General features: G+C 38.5%; 1 protein-coding gene across 1 annotated transcript in view; it reads left to right on the forward strand.

The window, feature by feature from the left end:
- POLQ (DNA polymerase theta) overlaps nt 1–13,765 on the forward strand; it is a 119,694-nt gene that overhangs the window by 42,468 nt on the left and 63,461 nt on the right. Inside the window, exons 10-12 of the mRNA XM_017891207.1 lie at nt 1,623–1,765; nt 3,027–3,231; nt 3,563–3,705. Coding sequence (XP_017746696.1) covers nt 1,623–1,765; nt 3,027–3,231; nt 3,563–3,705 — 491 coding nt within the window. The remainder of the gene's footprint in view (nt 1–1,622; nt 1,766–3,026; nt 3,232–3,562; nt 3,706–13,765) is intronic.

Below are 13,765 nucleotides of genomic sequence, written 5' to 3' on the forward strand. Positions count from 1 at the left end.
TTTTTTTTTTTTTTTTTTTTTTTTTTTTTGAGATGGAGTCTCTCTCTCTCACCAGACTGGAGTATAGTGGTGCGATCTCGGCTCACTGCAACCTCTGCCTCCCGGGTTCAAGCGATTCTTCTGCCTCAGCCTCCCGAGTAACTGGGAGTAGAGGCGCGTGCCACCACGCCCAGCTAATTTTTATATTTTTAGTAGGGGCGGGGTTTCACCATGTTGGCCAGGCTGGTCTTGATCTCTTGACCTCGTGATCCACCTACCTCAGCCTCCCAAAGTGCTGGGATTACAGGTGTGAGCCACTGTGCCTGGCTGTTTTGTTTTTTTAATGGTGCCTATCTTTGTAATCATTTCTGGGATAAATAGCCAGTGATCATCGAGTTTATAATCCCTTTACTTTATCATATTTTGATTCTCAGTTTGGCAGTTGGGAAGGATAATCTGTACCTTCTCTTTGTCGGGGGTGGTAAAGATATTCCAGCATTGTGCCAGTTTTATTTTATTAAGAAAAAAAAAAAGGATTCTTCATTTGTGTTTTTGAACCTCTTACCTGTTTTCTTTCCCACAGTATTGGATTCGTTTTTGAAGAAAAATTATGATTCTCTCTAGTCATAGTTGTTGTAATGATAGTTTGTTCAAATCGTATAGTTGTATACAGCCTTAACATATAAGTGCTCTCATGTATTTTTGTTCATTTGGTTGTCACAATAAAGCATTTAGAGTAGTAAATGTTATAATATTTCCTAATTTTGGGTATCTACAAGTATTTTTGAATTTATTTTATCATATAACTGGTAACAATTTACATTTGCATTTTACTTTATAGGTTTGAAAGTACCTCTATTAATTACTTCATTATTCAATAATAATGGTTAATCCTGTAGGGGAAGAAAAATACTTTTCCTCTACTTTCTTGGGTTCTGCAGTTGGGACCTGCTGATTACATGAACAGACAGATTAACAGGAGACAAGGCATTTGCACTTTATTTGATGCTAGTATTTTAATTTTTATGTACATGGAAGCCTTTATAGAAAAGGATTGAAGACCTGAGAAACTGTTAAACCTAGGGTCTTATATAACATTTTAACAATGGACAGTAAATTGTGGAGAAGTGACAAGAAAAAGGAAAAGGTATCTGGGCTTTTAGGGGCAACAAATAGTGAGAAGGTAAATATGTGGGCGAAACTGATGGAAGATAGAAGTTATTTTAGTAGGTAGAGTTTGTTTGTGCAGACCCATCTCAGTGCTGATCTGTCTCCAGTGATAAGTAAGGGTTGTTGTGTTGTATGGGAGAGGGGAGGGAAAACATCATCACAAAGGGAAAAATGTATTCTTGCTTTTAGGCAGGTAGGGAGAGGATAGAGGGCAAAGAGTTCTTTCTGTGTTTGCTGCCTCCCAAAGGCCTTCAGCTCAAAATAATCCTTATGCCAAAGTGGCATAGTTTGGAATAGCATATTCTGATCCCCTTGTGTCCAAAGTTCAAGAAAATAGCCATAATTTTATTACCATAACAACCACTATCATCTCTTGTCTCCTTTTAAGCAAAGTAAATCAACTTAAAATCTCTTTAGCAGATATCTTATGGAACTATATTGGGATTTTGCAAATGCATATCTTTTGGTTATAGGCGAGAGTATCTTAATTTGTAAGAACTCTGAGAAATCAAAAGGGATAGCTCTCCTTCAGGGTTCTCTAAAGCCTGTTCGCAGCTGTCTGCAAAGACGAGAAGGAGAAGAAGTAACTGCCAGCATGATACGAGCTATTCTGGAGGTAAGAGAGAGTTTGCTAAATTACCATTTGCTCTTTTATGCCTAAATTAAAGTGGTAAAATATTAGTATATGAAACTCTTAGGTTTATTTCTTTTTTAAATTTATTTTTGGGACAGAATCTTACTCTGTCACCCAGGCTGGAGTGCAATGGCATGATCTCAGCTCACTGCAACCTCCGCCTCCTGGGTTCAAGCAATTCTCTTGCCCCAGCCTCCCAAGTAGCTGGGATTACAGGCACACACCACCATCCCTGGCTAATTTTTGTACTTTTAATAGAGACGGGATTTCACCATGTTGCCCAGGCTGGTCTTGAACCAGCCTTCAGGTGATCTGCCCACTTTTGCCTCCGAAAGTGCTGGGATTACAGGTGTGAGCCACTGTGCCTGGTGCTTTATTTTATTTATTTATTTATTTTTTGGGATGGTGTCTTGCTCTGTTGCCAGGCTGGAATGCAGTGGCGCCATCTCAGCTCACTGCAACCTCTGGCTCCTGGGTTCAAGGGATTCTCGTGCCTCAGCCTCCTGAGTAGCTGGGACTACAGGTGCCTGCCACCACACCCAGCTAATTTTTGTATTTTTAGTAGAGGCGGGATTTCACCATGTTGGCCAGGATGGTCTCAATCTCCTGACCTTCTGATCTGCCCACCTTAGCCTCCCAAAGTGCTGGGATTACAGGCGTGAGCCACCATGCCTGGCCCATTTATTTTTCTTTATAAGAAAATGTTTTATCTACTTTAAGGAGAACTTTTCTGTTGTCATCAGGTGTTATCAACAGTTACAGTGAGTGGTGATGGGAAAGTTAATAAAGAATCTCTACATTAAGATTCTAAGAACATTCTAAAAAATGAGAATGAAATAGCTTTCTTTGTTTTATATTCAGAGGGCTTGCATGTTTTGTTTTATTTATTTATTTATTTATTTATTTATTTGAGATGGAGTCTCGCTCTGTCTCCCAGACTGGAGTGCAGTGGTGCGATCTTGGCTCACTGCAAGCTCCGCCTCCTGGGTTCACGCCATTCTCCTGCCTCAGCCTCCCGAGTTGCTGGGACTACAGGCGTCCGCCACCACGCCTGGCTAATTTTTTGTATTTTTAGTAGAGACAGGATTTCACCATGTTAACCAGGATGGTCTGGATCTCCTGACCTCGTGATCTGCCTGCCTTGGCCTCCCAAAGTGTTGGGATTACAGGCGTGAGCCACTGCTCCCGGTGGCTTGCTTGTTTTATTAAAAAGTTACAGAAATTTTCAAGTATCTTCTTTCAGATAATAGTTGGTGGAGTGGCAAGTACATCACAAGATATGCATACTTATGCTGCCTGCACATTTTTGGCTGCAAGTATGAAAGAAGGGAAGCAAGGAATTCAGAAAAATCAAGAGTCTGTTCAGCTTGGAGCAATTGAGGCCTGCGTGATGTGGCTGCTAGAAAATGAATTCATCCAGAGTACAGAAGCTAGTGATGGAACAGAAGGTAAGTGTGACTTCTCAGTTGCAGTTTACTCACTTTTTCATCTTTAGTGAGGGTGTATGACTGCTCAGTAAATGGAAATTGTCTTTTCATGTAGTATAAAAGGAACTTGATATTTTGAGCAGCATATCAACTCATTTTTAGTAAATCAGTATTGTATTTAGCAACTTCAGACCATTATTATAGAGCCTGCTCATACATTTTCATGCACTGGATAAGGTACTATTTATAAAATTTGTCAGCCGGGAGGGTTAGCTTTGGAATACAGAAAGATAGTATTTTGTTTTATTTTGAGTGTTTGTTCCTCTGTTTCCTCACCCTAACCCTAAACCAGGAAAGGTGTATCATCCAACACATCTTGGTTCGGCTACTCTTTCTTCTTCACTTTCTCCAGCTGATACTTTAGATATTTTTGCTGACCTGCAAAGAGCAATGAAGGGTTTTGTTTTAGAGAATGATCTTCATATTCTCTATCTGGTAAGTTCTGTTTTAATGATTATATTTGTGAAAATAGGGAGAAAAAATAGATACATAATTCTGAACATCAATGATACCCTGACAGAACATCTTGTCTGTTTTCCATCTGTAGGTTAGTACTGGTGAGAATAGAGAAAAGGCAAGAAGAGAATTGTTTTAAAGTAATAATCTAAATGTTCTAGTTACTTTTAAATTTATTTTCTCCAACCTCCTTTCAAAAAATATTTGAGTTGGTTTATAAAACGTATGTATTTTACAATGTATAAAAGAACAGCAAAGGAAAATGGAATATCAGAAAATTAAAGATAAGATCATGATGTAAAACTCAAGCAAAGGTCAGTACACAAATATGCATGCCATTAAGTCATGTCCAATGCTGTTGTCAACTTTGATTCTGGGTTTTCTAGCAACTGAAAGAAAGAGGGAAGCTTGATTAGTGTTAATATTCATAAGATAAAAAACAAACCAAGTTTAGAAAAAACATTGCATTTCCCTGCCTAAGAGAAATTTAGTCCTAAAAGGATACTTTGGAACTTAACATTGTTGATAAAAATCTCTATAATCAATGCCATAAGGAATTTTAAAAGTCTGTTTACATTAGACAGTGCTCTGTGAATATTATTTTGTATAACAAAGATATTAAGAAGAATTGGATAGTGTTGGAGGTCATATTCTCTGGCAAGAACCTGATCAGAAATAATTAATTTTGTCAGTTAAGAGCAGATGCATGCATTTTGATAAGCAAGTGATAGGGGGAGGTGAGTAAAATCGGAAGTCTCATTAGAATGAAGGGGGCTGATCAGGAAATGTGTTTCAATAAAAAACACTATGTAGTGAACAGAGGAGAAATATCTAGACAGTGCCAATTTTCTTTTCTTAAAAACTCGCATAATGCATGGGTGATAATAGGCTCAAAGGTCTGTGCCCAAGAATGTGGCTGGGAGGAATCTCAAAGGAGGTTTCACCGGTCACCTATCATGGCCTTAAAAATGAGTCTCATTTATTATACAGTGGCTAAGATTGTGGGCTTTAGGGTCAGACTGCCTTAGTTCAACTTTTGGCCTCATCAGTTAGTAATCGTACAACCTTGGGTAAGTACTTAACCTCTCTTAAGATTTCATTTCCTCATTTGTAAAATGGAGATAATAATTCCCACCTCAGGGCTGATAGTCTTTGATGAATGTTTGGTATCTGAATAAATATTTAATAACATTATCTATTATTTCTAGTAAATTCTCCCATAAACATCATGTAAGTCATTTACCAAATTGCCTAACTATTCCTACTCCTGTTCCCTCTCTAAAATATGAAGACTGTTGGCAATGTTATTATGCTGAATGTTTGTGGTTAGTGGTCTTGTGTACTTCTCTTACCATTCGAGTTGCATGCCCTTCAAGAGTTAGTTGTGTTCCCAAACTTGTTCATGTCAGTTTGCTTCTGAGAAAATTAGGCTGAGGCAGAAGGATCACCTGAGGCCAGGAATTTGAGACCAGCATGGGCAACAGAGCAAGAATCTGTTGCTACCAAAAAAAAAAAAATTAAAGACTAGTTGTGTGTGGTGGTGCATGCTGGTAATTCCAGCTACTTACAAGGCTGAGACAGGAGAATCACTCGAACCCAGGAGTTCTAGGTTATAGTGAGCTATGATCGCACCACCATGCTCCAGCCTTGGTGACAGCAAGAAACCTCTTAAAAACAAAAAAAAAAATGTAAGTGAGATAACTGAAAGCTCTGAGAAAAAGTTACAGGAATTTAGACAGGGGAAAACCAAAAGGACACTGCTCAAAGTTTATTTTGCAATTATCTTTAATTTCTAATTTTTTTTTTTTTATTAGAGTCTCATTCTGTTGCCCAGGCTGGAGTGCAGTGGCACAGTCTTGGCTCATTGCAACCTCTGCCTCCCAGGTTCAAGCGATTCTTGTGCTTTAGCCTCCTGAGTAGCTGGGACTACAGGTGCATGCCACCACACCTGGCTAATTTTTGTATTTTTAGTAGAGACAGGGTTTTACCTTGTTGGCCAGGCTGGTCTTGAAGTCCTGACCTCAAGTGATCCACCGTCCTTGCCCTCCCAAAGTGCTGGGATTACAGGTGTGAGCCATCGCACCCGACCAGCAATTATCTTTAATTTCTAACTTCACATTACAGAACAAAAACTGGATTTGTTAAACAATGTGTTGTGGTTATGGTTTAAGAAAGCCATGGTAAATTCTAATCAACTGACTCGTGCTCAAAAGGCCTTGACCCCTAGCTCAAAGCACTGGCAATTAAAATACGTTTATGTTTTAAGTTAGACAAAACATTTAGTGTTTGCATGTACTATTTTATATTTTGAATATATAAAATATTTCTGTGATTCAAAAGTCAGAACTATATAAACAAGAATAGTCAGAGAAGTCTGACTCCTATAACCATCCCTTCCACGCCTTTTCCACCCACCTTTCATAGATGACTGTTTTCATTCATTTTTTGATGTATCTCTTCTCTTTTTTCAGTTTACAAAAATTGTCATACATATTCTTCACCTTTTCTATACAGAGGGTAGCATACTGTATACATTATTCTATACCTTTTTTTTCTTAATAGTGTGTCTTGGAAATCACTTCATATGAACTCATTTTTTATTCTTTTTTATAACTATACTTCTGTTGTGTAGGTGGATGTACTGTTGTTCAGTCTATCAGTTCCGTATTGATGGACATTTGGATTGTTTTCAGTATTTTGTTGTGGCAAATTATGCTGCAGTAAATAATGTGGTACACACAGTGTTTAGTTTTTTGGAGGTGTATCTTTAGGAAAGACTCCCAGAAGTGCAATTGCTGGGTAAGATGTAAAACCATAAGTGATTTTGGTTTTGCAAAGTTGATCTCTGTAGAGTTTGTATCATTTTCCTGTTTTGCCAGTGATATATGAGAGTAGTTGTTTTTTCACGGCCTCGCAAGTAGTGAGAATATTGTTAAGCTTTTGTAATTTTGAGTGTAGTTTTAGTTTACATTTTTTTAAATTATGAGTAAATTTGAACATTTTCCCTCATTTATATAAAATGTCCAGAATGGCAGTCTATAGAAACAAAAAGTACATTTAGTGCCTTAGTAGTTACCCAGGGCTGGGGCAGTGTGAGGAGTTTGGATGAAAATGGGAAGTGATTGCTAATGGGAGGATTCCTCACCTCCCTCCCCAGTGAATTGTCCATGTCTTTTGCTCATTGTTCTGTTGTGTGTGGTGTTTGTTTGTTTGTTTTTGTTTTGTTTTTAGTTTTAAAGGTTTTTTATATATTAGGGAGATTGGTGCTTTGTGGTATAAGCTGAAGGATTTTCCTCTTGGTTTTTCACTTGTCTTTTGACTTTGCTTATCCTATGTTTTATATAGCATTTTTTTAAAAATGCAGTTGAATTTATGAACTTTTGAATTAGTGAGAACTTTTTTTTGCTCTGAGATCATTAAGGAATTCACCCACATTTTCTTCAAGTAATTGTATAGTTGTGGTCCCCCTATTTCTTTTTTTTTCGGGATGGAGTTTTGCTCTTGTTGCCCAGGCTGGAGTGCAAGGTGCAATCTTGGCTCACCGCAACCTCCGCCTCCTGGGTTCAAGCGATTCTCTTGCCTCAGCCTCCTGAGTAGGTGGGATTACAGGCATGCGCCATCATGCCTGGCTAATTTTGTATTTTTTTTTTAGTAGAGATGGGGTTTCTCCATGTTGGTCAGGTTGGTCTTGAACTTCCAACCTCAGGTGATCCACCTGCCTCGGCCTCCCAAAGTGCTGGGATTAGAGGTGTGAGCCACTGTGCCTGGCCTCCCCCTATTTTGAGCTCTGCTTCATTTGGAGTGTATTCTAGTATATGGTTCTTCAGTTTCATGTTTTTTTCATAATGGCTATCTGTAATCTCAGCATCATTTATTAAAAAATTAGTTTACATAATGACTCAAGATGGCAACTTTTATCTTCTGTATTTCCATTTGTATTTGGGTACATTTCTCATTCCATTTGTCATTGTGTATATTTCTGTTTCACTTCCTGGTCTGACAAAATACAAGTTTGACTGATTTTTGTGCCAGTGCCTCTATTCTAAGTAAAAACTTTCTGGTAGGGCAAGTTTCCCTGCATTGCTCTGCTTTTTCAGTGTTCATAGCTATTCTTTTTGGCTTACTGTATTAGTCCATTCTCACACTGCTGTAAAGAACTTATGGAGACTGGATAATTTATAAAGAAAAGAAGTTTAATTGGCTCATCATTCTGCAGGCTGTACAGGAAGCACTGTGGCTTCTACTTCTGGGGAAGCCTCAGAAAGCTTCCAATCATGGCAGAAAGTGAAGGGGAAACAGGCACATCTTATATGGCCAGAGCAAGAGAAAGAGAGTGAGAGAGAGGTGGGAGGTGCCACTCACTTTTTAACAACCAGATCTCACAAGAACTCACTGTTGCAATGACAGCACCAAGGGGGATGGTGTTAAACCATAAGAAACGGTCTTCATGATCCAATCACCTGCCACCAGGCCCCATCTCCAGCATTGAAGATTACATTTCAACATCAAATTCGGTGGGGACACATATCTAAACTATATAAATCCACCCTTGGGCCCCTAAATCTCATGACCTTCTCATATTCCAAGATAAAACCATCCCTTCCCAACAGTCCCCCAAAGTCTTAACTCATTGCATCATTAACTCAAAAGTCCAAAGTCTCATCTGAAAGAAGGCTAGTGCTTTTCACCCATGAGGCCATGAAATAAAAAAGCTAAGTTAGTTACTCCCAAGATGCAATGGGGGTATAGGCATTGGATAAATACTTCCATTCCAAAAAGAGTATCTGACTTGGTTAGGTTGTATAATCCTTTTTATGTTGCTGGATTTGGTTTGCTGGTATTTTATTTGGTTTGCTAGTATTTTCGTCATAAGATACATTGACCTGTAGTTCTCTTTTCTTGTGATGTCTTTGTGTGGTTTTGGAGTAATATTAACTGCACAGTATGAATTAGGATATATTTCTTCCTCTTCTGTTTTTTGTTTTTTCTTTTTTTTGAAGAATTTGTTAAAGATTGCTGTTAATTGTTATTTAAATGTTTGGTGAATTTCACCAGTCAAGCCACCTGGGCCTGTGCTTTACTTTGGAGTAAATGTTTTGATGATGAATTTAATCTTTTTACTTGTTATAACTATTCAAAGTTTCTATTTTTTCTTCAATCAGTTTTGGTAGTTTGTGTGTTTCCAGAAAATAGTCCACATAGATTATCTAATCTGTTGGCATTTAGTTGTTCATAGTGTTCCCTTCTAATCCTTTTTATTTATGTAAGGATAATGGGGGTGGTTCCTCTTTCATTCCTGATTTTAGTAATTTGAATCTTCCTGCATCATTTCTTAATCAGTCCAGCTAAATAGTTTTCAATTTTGTTTTCTTTTCTTTCTCTCTTTCTTTTCTTTTCCCCTTTCCCTTTCCCTTTCCCTTTCCCTTTCCCTTTCCCTTTCCCTTTCCCTTTCCCTTTCCTTTCCTTTCCTTTCCTTTCCTTTCCTCTTTCTTTTTCTTTCCTTCTTTCTTTCTTTTCTTTCTTTCAGCGGATCATCTGAGGTCAGGAGTTTGAGACCAGCCTGACCAACATGGTGAAACCCTGTCTGTACTAAAAATACAAAATTACAAAATACAAAATTAGCTGGGTGTGGTGGCACTCGCCTGCAATCCCAGCTACTTGGGAGGCTGAGGCAGAAGAATCACTTGAACCCAGGAAGCAGAGGTTGCAGTGAGCCAAGATCGCGCCATTGCACTCCAGCCTGGGTGACAGAGTGAGACTATCTGAAAAAAGTTATTTTCTGTACTGAACTTACGGTTTCTTTTGTCATTATTCCCTAAATAATACAGTTTATCAGCTATTTACATAGTATTTATGTGGTGTTAGGTATTATAATTACTCTAGATGATTACTCTGTATATAGCAGGATGTGTCTAGTTTATATATAGACACTATCATTTTTTATCAGAGACTTGAGCATCCACGGATTTTGTTATCTGCAGGAGGTCCTGGAACCAATCCCCCACAGATAACAAGAGACAACTATACATTTTGCTATGGTTTGGTGGAGTTCTATAGATGTCTCTTAGGTCTAATTGACTTAGAGTGTTGTTTTAGTCTTCTATTTCCTTTTGATTTTCTTAGTAGTTCTATTCATTGTTGAAAGTCGGGTATTGAAGTTTTCAGCTACAGTCGGTATTCTCAGAGAATTTGTTCCCCTATACCTCTTTTACGGCTCTTTTTTGAATGAAGGGAATATTTTTTAGTATAGTCATTTCGCTTAAGGACAGTGATACATTCTGAGAATTGCATCTTTAGGAAATTTTGTTCTTGTGTGAATATTACAGAGTGTACTTACACAAATTTAGATGGTATGGCCTGCTGTACACCTAGGATATATGGTATCGCCTAACTGCTGCTAGGCTACAAACTTGTTTAGCATGTTACTCTACTGAATACTGTAGGCAGTTGTAATACAATGGTAAGTATTTGTGTATCTAGACATTTCTAAACATAGAAAAGGTAATGCAACACGTTAGACGTTTTGATGACTATGATATCACTAGGCAATATTAATTTTTCAGCTCCATTATAATCTAATGGGACTACTGTCATATATGCAGTTTGTCATTGACCAAAATGTCATTATGCAGCACAAAATTGTATGACATTTTAATTTTGTACATTTTTCTCTATATTTTTTGCCCTCTTTTTTTCTTTTTCTTTTTTTTTAGTGGTTACTCAAGGGATTATCAGGTACAGCTTAAAATTTATACTAACTTAATTGCAGTGAGATAAAGAAGTATTCTTAAATAACTCTGTTTTGATTCCTTTTTTTGTGCCATTGTTGTACTTATTGCATCATTATGTGTTGCAAACCTAACTATGTTTTTATGCTTAGTATCTTATGTAATTTGATGTTTTTAGAGAAGCTGAGAGAAGAAAGGAGAGCAAATATACATTTACAGAATTTGCTTCATTAACGCTCTTATTTATGATTGTGTTTTTTTCTTCATTTATTTCTTTGGATTTGGGACACCATCTCTTGTCATTGCCTTAGTTCAGTGCCAGCTTTGCTTTCACCTGCCTCCTGTAGGCTGATACTGTCAAATATATTGTGATTTTTATATGTTATAGGCCCAACAATACAATTATATGCATATTGGCAGGGCGTGATGGCTCATGCCTGTAATCTCAGCACTTTGGTAGGCTGAGGCGGGTGGACCACTTGAGGTCAGGAGTTCAAGACCAGCCTGGCTATCATGGTGAAGCCCCATCTTTACTAAAAATACAAAAATGAGCTGGGTGTGGTGGTGCATATCTATAAGTCTAGCTACTCAGGAGGCTGAGGCACGAGAATCACTTGAACCCGGGAGGTAGAGGTTGCAGTGAGCTGAGATTGTGCCACTGCACTCCAGCCTGGGCCATAGAGTGAGACCGTGTCTCAAACAAACAAACCCAATACAGTACAATTATATGCATATTGTTTTATAAGTTGCCTTTTAAATCAGTCAGAAGAAAAGAGAAATATGTAATGATACTGTTTTTATAGGTACCCACATAATTTCCTTTGTTGATGCTCTTTTGATTTTTTTGTTTGGAATTGAAATACGGTTTTGGGTGAGTTTCTTTCAACCTGAAGAGCTTTCTTTAGTATTTCTTTGTTTCTTCTTCTTTTTTTTTTTTTGGAAACAGAGTCTCATTCTGTTGCCCAGGCTGGAGTGCAGTGGTGCAGTCTCTGCTCACTGCAACCTCCGCCTCCCAGGTTCAAGCAATTCTCATGCCTCAGTCTCCTGAGTCCCTGGGATCACAGGCATGTGCCACCACTTCTGGCTAATTTTTTTTTGTATTTTTAGTAGAGACAGGGTTTTACCATGTTGACCAGGCTAGTCTCGAACTCCTGACCTCGAGTGATCCAACCCCCACCCCCTGCCCACCCAGCCTCCCCAAATTCTGGGATTACAGGCATGAGCCGCTGCGCCTGGCTAGAATTTCTTATAAAATGGATTTGCTAGTAAAATTTTCTCAGGTTTTGTTTATCTGGGAATGTTTCTGTTATGTTTTTATTTTTGAAAAATAACTCTCCTTTATATAAGATTCTTAGTTGAGGCTGGGCATGGTAGCTCATGCCTGTAATCCCAGCACTTTGGGAGGCTGAGGCAGGTAGATGGTTTAAGGCTAGAAGTTTGAGACCAGCAACACGGTGAAACTCCGTCTTTACCAGAAAAATACAAAAATTAGCCAGGTGTGGTGGTATGCACCTATAGTCTCAGCTACCTGGGAGGCTGAGGTGGGGGGGTGGCTTTAGCCCAGGAGGTAGACGTTGCAGTGACCTGAGATTGTGCCACTGCACTCCAGCCAGAGTGACAGAGCCAGACCCTGTTTCAAAAGAAAAAACAATGTTTAGTTGACAGATTTCTTTTTTCTTTGAGTGGTTTGATATGTCATCTCACTGCATTTTCTGGCCTTCTTGTTTCTGGTGAGAAGTTAGCTGTTAATCTTATCAGGTTTCTCTTATACACGATGACTTGCTGTTTTCAAGATTTTTTTTCTTTAGCTTTAATGTTTTGACTGTGATGCGTCTTTGTGTGGATGTCTTTGCATGTATCCTGCTTGGAGTTCACTGAGTTTCTTAGATATGTAGGTTAATGTTTTCCATCAAATTTGGAATACTTTCAGCCATAAATTCTTCAGATGATTTTCCTTTGCCTTTCTGTCTTCTGGTACTCATTATGCATATGTCGGTACACTTAATGTTTCTCATATTCCTTTAAGGCTCTGTTCATTTTTTCTGTTTTCTCTTCTCCCTCTTTCAGATTGCATAGTCATTATGAATCTATGCATGTTTGCTGATTCTTTCTTATGCCAGCTTGGATATCTTGTTGATCTCTCTAGTAAATTATCCATTTTAGGTCCAGGTTCAGTGGCTCACGCCTTTAATCCTAGCACTTTGGAAGGCCAAGGCCAAGGCAGGAGCGTATTTGAGTTTAAGAGTTCAAGACCAACCTGGGCAACATAGTAAACCCCATTTTAGTTATTGCACTTTTTTTTTTTTTTTTTTTTGGAGACAGGTTTTTGCCCAGACAAGAGTACAGTGGCACAGTTACAGCTCACTGCAGCCTTGACCTTCTGGGCTCAAGCAGTCTTCCCACCTCAGCCTCCCAGGTAGCTGGGACCAGAGGCATATGCCATCATCCCTGGCTAATTTTTGTATTTTTTTGTAGAGACAGTGTTTCACCATGTTGCTCATGCTGGTCTCGAACTCCTGAGCTCAAGTGGTCCTCTCCTTTCAGCCTCCCAAAGTGCTGGGTTTATAGGCACCAGCCACTGTGCCTGGCCAGTTATTGTACTTTTAACTCCAGAATTTTCATTTGGTTCTTTTAAAAATTATTTTCTCTTTATTGTATTCTCTACTTAATGAGACATTGGCATCGTGCCTTTTACTTCAAGCATGCCTTTTTTTTTTTTTTTAAACCATGTTTATAATGTTTGCTTTGAAGTCTTATTTCAGTAGCTGGAGCCTCTCAAAGGCATTTCTTTTTATTTCTTTTGCCTGCTTTTCCTCCTGTGTTTGAGATGCACGTTCCTATTTCTTATGTTTCATAATTTTTGTTGAATCTTGACATTTTGGGTATATATCAACTCTGAATATTGATTCTTCCCTTCTCTCCTCTATGTTATTGATTCTTTCTTGAAAATTAGTCAGAATGCTTAAGATTCTAACTACAGTTAGAATATTGATATTAGAAGTGTCTATGATTAAAAACTTAGGTTCCGGCCAGGTGCAGTGGCTGACGCCTGTAATCCCAGCATTTGGAGAGTCTGAGGCAGGAGAATTGCTTGAGGCCGGGAGTCAGAGACCAACCTGGGCAACAGGATAAAACCCAGTTTCACCAAAAAAATTAGAAAATTAGGCAGATGTGGTGGCACTCACCTTATAGACCCAGTTACTTGGGAGGCTGAGGTGGGAGGATTGCTTGAGCACAGGAGGTTGAAGCTGCAGTGAACTGTATCCCAGCCTAGATGATAGAACAAGACCTTGTCTTAAAAAAAAAAAAAA

Source organism: Rhinopithecus bieti, unplaced genomic scaffold, assembly GCF_001698545.2.
Source record: "Rhinopithecus bieti isolate Rb0 unplaced genomic scaffold, ASM169854v2 scaffold_759, whole genome shotgun sequence".
Taxonomy (NCBI): Eukaryota; Metazoa; Chordata; class Mammalia; order Primates; family Cercopithecidae; genus Rhinopithecus; species Rhinopithecus bieti.